Source organism: Corythoichthys intestinalis, chromosome 5, assembly GCF_030265065.1.
Source record: "Corythoichthys intestinalis isolate RoL2023-P3 chromosome 5, ASM3026506v1, whole genome shotgun sequence".
NCBI classification, from domain to species: Eukaryota; Metazoa; Chordata; class Actinopteri; order Syngnathiformes; family Syngnathidae; genus Corythoichthys; species Corythoichthys intestinalis.
This window is the reverse complement of record NC_080399.1, coordinates 21,724,960-21,738,331: the sequence shown is the minus strand read 5'-3', so window position 1 is coordinate 21,738,331 and position 13,372 is coordinate 21,724,960. Positions and strand designations below refer to the sequence as shown.

Genomic DNA, 13,372 nt, shown 5'->3' with positions numbered 1-13,372 from the left:
ATTTGTTTTCTTTTCTTTGCCTGAGAGAATATTCAATGTTGCTTTAGCCTCTAGGTTTGTGGTGAATGATCATTACACACTAAATGTAACTCGTAGTGTTAGCATAGCATTCACATTAGCATTAGTCTAATGCTAACAGCGAGCGTCCTCTTATTAAAGTCTTTTTTTTTACATAGAGTTCGTGGCATCCAGGTGGGTATAAATAATTGAAAATAATGTACTGAGGGTGTATTATCACAAAGTTGGCGTTGTCCGTGTAGATGCTACAATATGTGCTCGTCTGTCAATGTTCATTTGAGATAGTTGGAAACATTTATTTATTTTTGAAGTCAAATTATTTAATTTTGCAGGCGAAAACATTTTGATCAAACATCCACTGAAACTAGACGAAGACAAGCACATTTTGAGATGACTAAAATATATACTTAGATTAATAAGTACTATCATCCAAAAGATGAGTAAGACAACAATTAAAAGGGCTGCCAAAAACAACACTGCCCCGCATGAAAACATGCTGATCGATTGTTGGTAAATGTACATAAATACAGGTAGTTCATGGGTTACGACGTACCCGACCTTCGTAATTTCGACTTTACGATGCAGGAGTTTTCGTCTGCCATTTGTCTCTAGGTTTTTTTGTTTGTTTGTTTGTTTTTTTGTCGCGTAAGAGTGTGTTCAAGCTTTGTGTAGCAGCTTCATATATTTGTTTCCCCAATAAGAGGAGCTGTTGTCTCACAAAGGTTAATTGAACATTTACATGATGAGCAACTTATTTTTTTGCGTGCATTATTTTTGTTTTCCTGTCATTTTTCAATTTTTGGGTCTATGTAGATAATCATAATTTGTTTACAAGTTAAACTAAAATGGCGGCACGGTGGTCGAGTGGTTAGCACGTCCGCCTCTCAGTTCTGCGATCAAGGGTTCAATCCCGGGCTTCTTCCTATGTGGAGTTTGCATACTCTCCCAGTGCCTGCGTGGGTCTTCTCCTGGGACTCCGGCCTCCTACCACATCCCATAAACATGTGAGGTCGGTAGGCTGATTGAACACTCCAAATTGTCTGTAGGTATGAGTTTGTGCGTGAATGGTTGTTTGTCTCTTTGTGCCCTGTGATTGGCTGGCAACCAATTCAGGGTGTACCCCGCCTACTGCCCATAGTTAGTTGGGATAGGCTCCAGCACCTCCGAGATCCTCCTGAATGAGGTTGCTTTCTGTTTTCCACTGAGGAAGTAGAGTCCGATGCAACAAGCAACGGCGTAGCATGAGCAGCTTGACCTCCTCTAAGTTGCTGGAATCAAGCTCTAAATAAGCTTCATAAGTCACATCGACTTACTTGTTTGTTCATTCGCAGGTAAAAGTGTTGTACATTGTGTCTGTGGTTTAAGAGTAAAACTACAGTAAACATCAGTGAAACAAAAACTCTTGTGTCTCCACTTGTGAACAACCCAGCATACTCAGTGTACCCTTTTCACCATCCATTAGCATTGATGGTGAGTATAGGATCTTATTTTTTATACTTTGTTTAATTAATACGGCGTATAATATATGTTTTTGAATAGTTACTTTGAGATTTAGGGGTACTTAAAGAGTTAATTCCGAATTACGCGGAAATTCGGGTTACGTCGCCAGCATCAGAACGGAACTCGTTCGTAACCCGGGCGACTACCTGTATATACTGTATATTGAGGTGTATTTTGTATTTGTTGCCCCCTGCTGAATTCTCTGAACACTTGTAACAATGAACATGTTTAGCCCAAATAAAATTCTGAAAAGTTATTTTTTTTCCCAACATGCCAGCATGCCCAAATTGAATGAGATGGAGCTCCTTCTTCACGGTCTAGATCTGGAATATCTCACAGACATCATCAACGTATGTCACCACTTATTATTTGTATGCTTTGTAATAGGGATGTCCCGATCGCATATTTTTGCATCAGAGTCCGAGTCACCTGATTTAAAAAAAAAAATTTTTTATTCATTTATTTATTTATTTTTATTTGAACAAAACATGTTACAGCGCTGTACTGCTTACAATATTTCCTCTTCATCTTTTTCCGGGAGTGTTGCAGAGTATAAAATGTATACATTTTCATTTCTTTTGGCAATGCCATTGTATTTCTGAAATATTTTGTTACTTTTTGCCCGTTAAAATAGCATCCCTTCTTTAAATTATCATTCTCACAGGTACATTGTCAAATTAATCATGGCTACTTTTTCATGATATGAAGAATCATTCAATTGAAATGTTTTATGTCATCTCTTTGCATATTATTCCTATATAGTGTATATTGTTTAAAATAATTCAACCCTTACATATGCATTAAAGTTAATGTTTCTACTGTACATCCTCATTTTTTTTTACTTTGTCTATGAGAAGCACTCTAACTTTGCAAAAGGTGCTATATAAATACATGTACATTGCTAAAAATCATCGCCGTATGGACAATGCAAAAATTATTTTAAAAAGGACAAAAAAAATGCTTGGTGTGAAAACATCGAAGCCTGTGTGGCCTTCCCACATCTCCTTGATGTCACCATATTGATTAATGATAGCATGCTGTTTCTCAGATTAGAGCCTCAGGTGAGAAGTTACAGTAACAGACGTGAGGAGCTATGACATGTTCATGTAATGAGGTGTGTAGTTTACATATTTTACGAACATGGTAGCCGAAATGAACACATAGGTTTGACCCAAGTTTGACAGATGCTGGTGTTGGCCATGCAGGCGCATCTGCTCGCGCTGCTGAAGTTGTGTAATGTGCCTCCACAGGAGAAGGACATCACCTGGAGCGAACTGCTGACTATGGAGAAGGAGGATCTGGTCAAGGTACAGTGTGACTGCGTCAATTGTCTGTAAATATGAGGATGAGGGTAGTAGTCCACGTTGGACTTGTATGACACTGATATTTATTTTAGGGCTGTCAAACGATTAAAATTTTTAATCGAGTTAATCACAGCTTAAAAATTAATTAATCGTAATCGCAAATCAAACCATCTATAAAATATGCCATATTTTTCTGTAAATTTTTGTTGGAATGGAAAGATAAGATCCAAGACATTCATTCAACATACTGTACATAAGTACTGTATTTGTTTATTCTAACAATAAATCAGCAAGATGGCATTAACATTAACATTCTGTTAAAGCGATCCATGGATAGAAAGACTTGTAGTTCTTAAAAGATAGATGTTAGTACAATTTATAGAAATTTTATATTAAAACCCCTCTTAATGTTTTCGTTTTAATAAAAATTTGTAAAATTTTCAATCAAAAAATAAACTAGTAGCTCGCCATCGTCGATGTCAATAATTACACAATGCTCATTGTGCTGAAACCCATAAAATCAGTCACACCCAAGCGCCAGCAGAGGGCTACAAAACACAAAAAAAACACAAGTAACAAGTAGACATGACACTGCTGTCATTTTAATCTGTTTGAGCGGGGCATGTGCATTAATTGCGTCAAATATTTTAACGTGATTAATTTAAAAAATTAATTACCGCCCGTTAACGCGAAATTTTGACAGCCCTAATTTATTTCAATGTGCCAGTAAGCATTAAAAGTGAATTTTATATACTGCACATGGAAAGTATACAAAACATCAACGAGAATTGTGGCCCCTCTATGTACCTGCCAGTTCGTTATGAACACAGCTAATGAAATGTATATGCTATATACTTTTTTGAAATTTTCAAAGGTAAACAATTTTCATCTTATAATTTCAGAGAATAACGACTACATTAATCAAACCTAGTGAAAAGTAATAAATGTAAATGAATATAATAAATATAAAGTAAGCTACTGTACGACCGAGGTCCAGTGCACATAAAATATTTGTGTTATTGAGGTAAACGAGTGGTTCAAAATACAAAATGTAAAAACCTAGATAACATAGTAATACTGGGCTTGATAGGAACTTTTTTGCCAACCAGCCACTGGCTTGTTGGTGCGCAGAGTTATTAGGCACTTGGCAATTTGTTAGTTTTTGCATGTGTGCATGATGTTACACTCATTTGCTAAGCCAATTGTGCTCTTTATGATAGCTTGGGATCACAGACGCAGAGGATCAACAGAAGGTTCTGAGCGCTCTGCGGCAGATACATATGGACAGAGTGGACCTGGACACCATTGAGCAACTTGGAGTGACTGACAGTGGGTCGGTATCATATGTGTAATCAGTATTTGTGATTCAAAACTCGTGTTTATTTGCTTATTCCCATGTCGACATGCCGGGGTGGGGGGGCCGCAGCACGTCACGGGTGACACAACCAAACACTGCTACGATGCAGGCTAACTACACATAAAATAAGAATATGTCACATTGGGAACATATGACAGAAACTATGCCGCATTTCGTCTCGTCAGACGAAAACTGGCATTTGTCTCATTATGTTATAGTCTCCCAAGCTCGTTATCGTCTCGTTATCGCCAATGAAAAATGTGGCAAAGAAAAATTTTCATTATCGTCATCGTTGGCGAAAACAACAATGGTGACAAGCATGCGCGCCTTGCACGAGCTTAACACAGGATGCAGTTATGCTTTTGTTCCAGAGATGGTAGTCACAAGTAAAGTGACAAACTCCATATCGCATCTTTAAAAAAATATATATTCATACAAATTCTAAGAAACTGAAGGAGAATAATTAGTGTGGCCCATGTATATTTTGCTCTGAGGTTATTTTTTTCGGGTGACCTCACATAGGTTAACTCTTTGGCTGCCATTTACGGCAACAGAAGTCCAATCCATTTTAACTGGGAAGGCCCAGAAGCAATTATTCAGTCTATTGCCGTCTAGGGGTTTTCACTATTAATTTCCCTCTTTTACTTTTTACTACCATGGCACATAGTATGTGACCTGGGCTGGTGATGAATGAGTTAAGCTAATGAATCGATGATAGAATTTGAATAGATATCCACTGTCCCCGAAAATGATGGTAATTTGTTTGCTTCCCTCTGCTGGTGATTCAGCCTCATTACATGGACCAAAGGGTTGATGCTCATTGATATACATACTTATAAACTAATTGCCATAAAAACGTATAACTATATTCCTGGAAGTGAATGATTGTGAGCGATTATTTGCTAATTTTTGCTACTGTTGGTAGAGCTTAGTGAATTGTCGTAGCATAGAGCAGCTTTCCAACAGTGGGTGTCCTCCCCCACTGGAAGTAGTCCATCACACCTGTGAGCATCTCACAATCCTCAACCCCTCCATCTCATCTGTGCTAATCTCAAGTTTCAGTTATAGTTCAAGTGAAGATGTAGTGATTTGTAAGGTGAGAAGCGACAGGAGCTCGCAGTCATCTCGGCGCTCCTCATCGCTCCGTCAGGGCTCAGCGGACAGACGTCTGGACACACAAGGACAGTTAAAGGCTTGAGTTGAACAAAAGTTGTTAATTTGAAATGGCGTATTAACACGTTGGCTGCCCTTGTCGGCATCTGGACGCGTATCGCCATCAATGGAAGCCAATAAGATCACTTAAAAACCTGGGAAAATGTTCTTTTGTGGTAGCCGCAGCAGCTAATATAGACAAAATATCTAGAAAAAGTTTATTTAAAAGGATTAGGGCTACAGCTATTGAATATTTTAGTAATCGAGTGTTGCACTGAAAATTCCATCAATTAATTGAATAAAACATTTTTTTAGGTAAATAGCAATCATAAGTAAGAAAAGATATTTCACCTACTATTGAACCATTTTTAGACAATGTCTCTATTTAAGATGTACACTGTTGAAAACTGCCAACAATTGCCTCTCAGATGTGACGAGAAAAAAATTCACTGCTTTCACTCAAAAAGCTTAAGATATTTTTTTAAATAAGATTTTATTTCTTACCTAAAATGTCATTACACCTGATAACACACCACTTAAAAGTTGGTTTAAACACTTAAAAGTGTTTTTTCCCACGTGTTTCAATTGAATTTCCATTTGTGTCAAGCTATTTTTAAGTTCTAGTTAAGTTTTAAGTTATTCTAAATTGTAAGTCCTGGTAGGATTTTGAGTTTTTGCAGTGTTCAAAATAAATGTATGATACCTGCTGATTTGTAGCACATAAGGCACCAGTGCTACTTGTTTTATCCATTGACTACTGAGCTAAAATTGATAGCTTTATTATGTTTTTATTTTACACCCTCATCACTCTACAGCATTTTTTTTTTTAACAGATTAAACAAAGCCTGTATGAAAGACACGTTAGCCATGCATCGACAGTAGTTATAGTTAATAGAAACCTAGCCCTCTGCAGGGCTAACGTTACGTTAGCAAGGTACAGTAATGATAATCTTATTTATTAGTGCTACGTTAACTTAATTTTACCTTGACCCGAGTATAGCTCCTCCGCTCTCGGAATAAACGTGGTGCTTTCGGTGGAGCTGCAGCATTGAAGACATGCTGTAGTGTTACAATTAGAGCTGAAACGAATACTCGAGCAACTCGAGTTTAAAAACTGATCGGAGTAATTTTATTCACCTTGAGTAATCGTTTATTTTGACAGCTCTAAGCATCACGTTTCGCTCGGACTACTTTTAATGCGGGACAACGCGCTGACGCCACGTGCGTAGAGGAAGAAGCAATAAAAAAATATAAAAAACATTTCCGCAGCCGACAGCCGCTCCAAACTACGCCAACGTTGCTAAAAACTAGCCCGCATGATGTTAAGTTGGTAGCAGGTAGCATCTGATGAGTCTCATAGAGATCACATGTATGTTGAACTAGATGCAAAGTGACAGACTCGGCCGCGTCTGGGCAGCGTTAATAAACAGCCGCCATCTTAAAGCAGTAGAGCGCTAATAAAGAGCGCTAAGCGCTAATAAATAAGATTAACGTTACTGTCTGAGTCACAAGCTCACGTCACGTTAGCCCTGCGGAGGGCTAGGTTTCTATTAATTATGACCACTTCCGATGCGTGGCTAATTTGTCTTACATACAGGCTTTAACATAACATAGCTTTGTGGAGTGATGAGGGTATAAAATAAAAACTCAATCATGCTAACTATCAATTTTAGCTTAGTAGTCATTGCTGGATAAAAGACCAAGTAGCACTGGTCCCTAATGTGCTGCAATACAGCCTGCATCATACATTTATTTTGAACACTGCAAAAACTCAAAATCCTATCAGGACTTACAGTTTAGAGTAACGTAAAACTTAACTAGAACGTAAAAATGGCTTGACACAAATAGAAATTCAATTGAAACACGTGGGAAAAAATCTTAACTTTTAAGTGATGTGTGTTATCAAGCGTGATGGCATTTTTAGGTATACTGTATATATATATATATTTTTTTAAATAAGATCTAAAGTTTTTTTGAGTGAAAGCAGTGAATTTGTCTTTTTTTTATTCTAGTTACATCTGAGATGCAATTGTTGGCTGTTTTCAACAATATACATCGAAAATAAAGACATTGATTGACTGAAAATGGTTCAAGATTAGATGAAATGTCTTGTTTTCTCATGTATATTTATAATTGCTCTTCACCTAAAAATATATTTGTTTTATCCGATTACTCGCTTAATCGATAGAATTTTCAGTCGATTACTCGATTACTAAAATATTCGATAGCTGCAGCCCTAGTTACAATTAATACATGAAATGGTGTTCGCCTTGGTGTCCAGTTTGAAATGCTTCCACACTTTTGACATTTTCTACTTTTTCTTGGTGCCTTTCTCTTCGCTATCATCAGCTTCATCTTCTTTACCTTTATAGTCCTGCATGGCTGGAATCAAATATATCTGCCGCCTCTGTCTTCTTCCTGCACGCACGTCAGCGTGTTGTGCAGAGGCGTCGCGTCCCATTAGGCAAACCAGGCAATTGCCTAGGGCCACCAGCCAGCAGGGGCCCCCAGAGGGCCAACAGATTTAGCACACGCAGCTTTACTGCACTGTCGCAGCGAGGAGTGTAGGGAGTGTTTCAATACCACTGAATCATTTGGCAGATTATCTAATGATTCTGTTATCAATCCCAATCAGCACTAACCATGTCACGTAGATTATACTTGTTTAAGAAAGTCCAATCAGTTATTAATACTACATGAATGTTTAAAGCAGACATGTCCAAATTCCGGCCCGGGGGCCAAATGCGGCCCGTGGTCAAATTTCATCCGGCCCCCAGTCTCTGTCATAAATTCAATAATGTCTGGCCCGCACACAGACTTAATAAATTGGTCAGCAGCACTGCTACCAGCATATGAAATAGCTTACACACTAAATGCTGCTCCTCATTTACCCACTAAAAGGCAGCAGCACTCTAAGCAACATTACCCCATGTGACCCTTTACTTCCAATTTTCTAAAATGACGATAATCAACAAAAAAGAGAAAGTTGACTGCGTTGGCCAACGCTTCAAGGATAGGTGGAAATTAGATTATTTCTTCACTAAAATACGCAACAACTGTGTCTGCCTCATTTGCAAAGAGACAGTCGCTGTTTTTAAATAGTTCAATGTGAGGCGATATGACCAAAAAAGACACACTGACATGTACGACAAGATTACAGGGAAGATAAGCAGCGAGAAATTGAAGCAACTTGAAGCTAGTTTAATTCACAGCAGCAGTATTTCGCAAGAGCCCGAGAATCGAAAGAGAACGCCACAAAGGCTAGTTGAGAGATTATTGAAATTATTAAAAAAGATAATAAAGCAAATGTGACACACAGAATGGCTTGCTAAAATTTGCTTAAATATATTGCTCTACGTAAAGGACGTCAGCCAAGGTCGGCCCCACACATTTTTACCACACCAAATCTGGCCCCTTTTGCAAAAAGTTTGGACACCCCTGGTTTAAAGAGTGACTCACCAAGTTCTCTCTGGAAAGTCCTTGCCGAGTTGTTTTACGTTGATTTTCACAGGCCTCACGAGCTGTGGGTCATGACCGAAAGAACAAGATCCCGGATACAAGCGGCCAAAATGAGTTTCCCTTTGCAGAGTGTCCGGGCTTTCCCTTAGAGATAAGGTGAGAAGCTCGGTCATCCAGGAGATACTCAAGGTCGAGCTGCTACTCCTCCGCTTTGAGAGGATCCAGCTGAGGTGACTCGGGCATCTGGTTCGGATGCCTCCTGGACTCCTCCCTGGAGATGTGTTCCGGGCATGTCCCACCGGCGGAAGGCCCCAGGGACAACCCAGGACACGCTGGATAGACCATGTCTCTCAGCTAGCTTGTGAACGCCTTGGGATCACGCCGGAGGAGCTGGTTGAAGTGGCTAGGGAGAGGGAAGTCTGGGCCCGCACGATCCGACTGGAATAAGCGGTAGATGATGGATGGATGGAAAGTTATATTACAATTACGTACTGTGTTGACAGTTTCAAATTAACTAAATAATAGTAGAAATAAATATTTTAAAATGGAGAATTGTTTTTTCTGGCTTGTAGAGATTCAAAACAAAGAGCAATTGATTTGACGTTAATGCAAAAATAAATAAAAGGATGTCAGACTGGCTCACACATTTTTCCCTACATAAAACAACAAAGCATAACATAACATCAGATATTTGTGCGGGCGCGCTGTCATCACCGCACTAGACAAACTAGGAGCAGGGAGAAGGGAGGCCAGGTCGTCTGACACTGTTTATACTGCTCGCTCTGACAGAGTACGCCTCCTCCAAGGCAAATGTAGCCCTAAGATAACAACTATCAATAATCCATGCTGTCAAAATGCGAAGCTTGATGAGTATGAATCACTTATCATCTGAAGATGGTGTATGCTGGGTGGGAGAAGCCTGGCCACCTGTTCGCTTAGGTGCTCATCGTTTTACCATATGAACTCTTGCGCGTTTATTGTGTTCATAAAAGAAATTGTGATTGTTGGGTGTTAATTATCATTTTACTTTAGGAGCGAGGAGTTGCTCAACTTCCTGAGTAAGCTGAAGCAACAATGCTGCTGCCTGACTGAAACCATTCAAGACACCATCAGCCGCTTTCCCCTGCAGGTCTCTAAGGTATACTGCACTTTTGGCTACTTAGAGTTAGACACACCTGTTCAATTCTCTCTTTACTTCAAGACCCCCTTGTTTGCATTTTAATTTTGCTGTATTTTTTCATGTGTGATTCGTAATTGCGTTAAGGATCATCAAAAAAATGTATATCGTCTTTGTAAAACTTGTCCCGCGCGCTGAGCAGCAATTGAGCCCTTTCATGTTCATACAGTGTAATAGAATAATAAGCCTTTATTGTCATTGTACAGAGTAGAATGAGATTTAAAGCTTTGACATAACATGCACCACACAACAAAAGTACAATAAGGCTAAAAAAAAGTTACAGTGTACACAGATTGGGAATAAAGTGAATAAGTGACTAGCAGCAAGTAGTGATGTGGTTGTATAACTGTGCATACGTGACAATTTAAAGTACTCAGACTAGGGGGCCGATGGTTGACTTGATATGATGACAGTTTGTGCATAGATAACGATGACTATGCAGCACCGAGCTTGAGAAACATGTCTGAGAACATTAGTGTTATGCATGTGACAATGTTGTGGCATTAGCAGTGCAATGAGAGTATGGTAACAACTCTTGGAAAGAAACTGTCTCTGTCTATAAGCGCCCTTTTACAACTTGGACATGAAAGTATTTAGGATATTCTTCAAAATCGTATACTCACACTAATTAGAGGATGTCAACATGCTCAAAAACAATCCTGATTAGTGACATGATATTTGTGTGGTATTGTAGTGATGTTACTAAAAACATTTTCAGATACTGGCAACGCATTCATTTTAATGTCATAGACAAATGAAGTGAACAGGCTATCTACGTTAGATCTAAGAAGAAGCATGAAAAAGCTCAGTGAAAATGAAATGCACTAGTGTTTATGAATGGCATACCTTTATTTCATAAGCGGATTTCATTATTGGATCAGGGAAATCTTTGCAATCCAAATATAATGTTCATTTTCTGTTCTGGGATTTCTTTCGTCAACTAGTCCATTTCAACTTTTAATTTCACATAATAATTCACTCTACGTACAGTTGTCATAAAGCGTTTATGTCGCCATACAGTCGAAATCCAGTTTGTGATGATGTAATTAAGCAGTTTAGATTTAGGACTTTTTGGAAAATGCTCACATTCTATGTGACTTCAGGATTTTAAAACACTTCATTTAGAAAGATGGAAGATTGGGCTTTGTGTTTAAGTCACAAGTCACAATTTCAGATGTAGAATGAGAATTTTAAAAATCTTTGAATCCATTGCACTGTTTAGGCTATAATATTGATTCCCATCCAAATTTTGACGATCAACCCCAAATTGTATTACAGGCTAAACGCTAAAGTAACAGCTAGTAAGAAACTGGCTAGAATGTGAATCAAAACTGTATTTTTCTCCTCATGCGTTTGATGGGCACGACATCATGGTGTTATTTGCAAAAGCCTCATTGAATCGCGTCCAATGTAGCATCAAAAAAACATTTTTCCTCGTTGGTATGGAAATAAAATCACACAAGTGTTGCTAGTAAGAACCAGAACAGCACAGTCAAAAGTATAAAATATAAAAAAAAAAAAAAACTATGTAAAAGTTGTATACAAGGTATATACAGGTAGTCCCCAGGTCACGACGTACACGACTTGCGCGATTTCGACTTTAAGACACCAGAGTCTCGTCCGCCATTTTGTCTCCACTATTTTTTTTTTTTTTGTCGCACAAACGGTACCTAATCTTACCTTACAGTACACTTTGTTAACATGAATTGCTCTGTCCTTACGGAACGTGAAGTTGTTCAACTTGATGGACAGCAAACAAAGCAATTGTGCTTTTTGAAGCTTTTTACTTCCTTCACTTTTGACAATTTGTAAAGCTGTAACACACATATGTACACGTCCGTTCAAAACGACACTCATTTTAACAACAAAACACTCAACATAAAACGATTGGTGTCAAAAGTCGATCTAGTCTGATCAATATGTAAATTCAGTAGATTAAATTAGCCCAATTTGCTTCACAAAAGTCCGCTAGCTTAAATGCTAACGCATTTACAATTCTCATAACAAATCGCTCACACGTAACTCCACAAACTGTAGCTCTAAACTTAAGTACAAATGCATACACAAACACATTATCGGAAGCAACTTACAGCCTTGTGTGGGCCAAACCAGCGCGTAGCTATCCTTTATCCATATGAGTAGTGCTGCAACAATTAATCGATTAAATAGAGTAATTTGATTACAAAAAAGCTTCGAATCAAATTTTGCCGCTTCGGGTATTTGTTTAATCAGAATGGCGTTGTAATGGTTTGATTTGAAACTGTTTGAAGCGTTTCGTTTTATTGATTTGGGTGGATACTCTGCCCTGTAGTGGCAACAGCGAATATGACATAACTCATTTAACATGGCTGAATCCAGCTGCTCCATGTTAAGACCAACATAATTAGGTAAGTTTTTGCTTGAGCTAACGTTTTTTATGCATTCGTAATTTAGTTTACAGGTATATCCAGCCGTTTTTTGTGAAAATATGCATTTGAACAATTTGTTAAGAGCATTGGAAAAGGAAAAAAAACTAGCATTATATAGCATTTAAGCTCGTGGAATTTTGCTATGCTCTTGTTCTCTTATTGTACTCAGATCCTCATTTATTAATATTTTTTTATACCGTTTGAGGCTAAGCTCAGGTATTTTAATTCATTTTTAAATGAAAGTGCAATTCTTCATAGTTTGAAGAAACACTCGGGAATTTTATATTCGCATTTAATGCTCTTTTGAAAGTGCAATCTTAGCAAGCCTTAGTTTTACATCTCTTAAAAATTATTCTGCAGCTCATAAAATGATTTAAATCCGATTACTCGATTATTCGAACTAACTGCTAGTTGATAGATTAATCGACCACTAAAATAATTGATAGCTGCAGCCCTACATGTGAGATGTCTGAGTGCTCCTGTATGGAAGCATTATTGAATGACATTCCAGCCAGACCAAACTCTGCCACCAGAGGGCAGTGTATCCTCCACCATTAAATAAAATACTTTTGGAGTTTTTGGATAGTTATTTGAATTTTTAAAGGGTTAATTCCGAATTAAGTGGAAATTCGGGGTACGTCGCCAGCGTAGGAACGGAACTCGTTCGTAACCTGGGGACTACTTCTAGAACTAAAATAAGTACAACTGGAATCTAAAGTGACAGTGAAAGATGGGCGATATTACAAATTAACAATGCAGATTCAGCAGTGTGTGTGCGTAATAGAGGGAAAAAATGTGCATTACCCACTCTCCTACTGCTTTGGAGCAGTAATTCTGCATTTGTGTACTAATGTTTTATGTCTGACTGTAGCTGGTGTTCAAACTGGACCACAAGAGGGAGGCGCAGACAATGTGCAGCGAGCTGATAGCGCAGACCAAAGACCTGCAGACTGAAGTCAACTGTCTGCACAATCTGCTCTGCCAGGTTTGCAAAACT

General features: G+C 38.4%; 1 protein-coding gene across 2 annotated transcripts in view; it reads left to right on the top strand.

The window, feature by feature from the left end:
- Positions 1-13,372, top strand: part of asz1 (ankyrin repeat, SAM and basic leucine zipper domain containing 1) — a 29,126-nt gene that overhangs the window by 15,096 nt on the left and 658 nt on the right. The window contains exons 8-13 of one of the 2 annotated variants that reach the window (XM_057837421.1): positions 968-1,027; positions 1,796-1,868; positions 2,769-2,825; positions 4,043-4,155; positions 9,823-9,928; positions 13,247-13,360. In XM_057837421.1, the coding sequence (XP_057693404.1) occupies positions 968-1,027; positions 1,796-1,868; positions 2,769-2,825; positions 4,043-4,155; positions 9,823-9,928; positions 13,247-13,360 (523 nt within the window). The remainder of the gene's footprint in view (positions 1-967; positions 1,028-1,795; positions 1,869-2,768; positions 2,826-4,042; positions 4,156-9,822; positions 9,929-13,246; positions 13,361-13,372) is intronic. The other variant, XM_057837422.1, reaches the window with a different exon arrangement.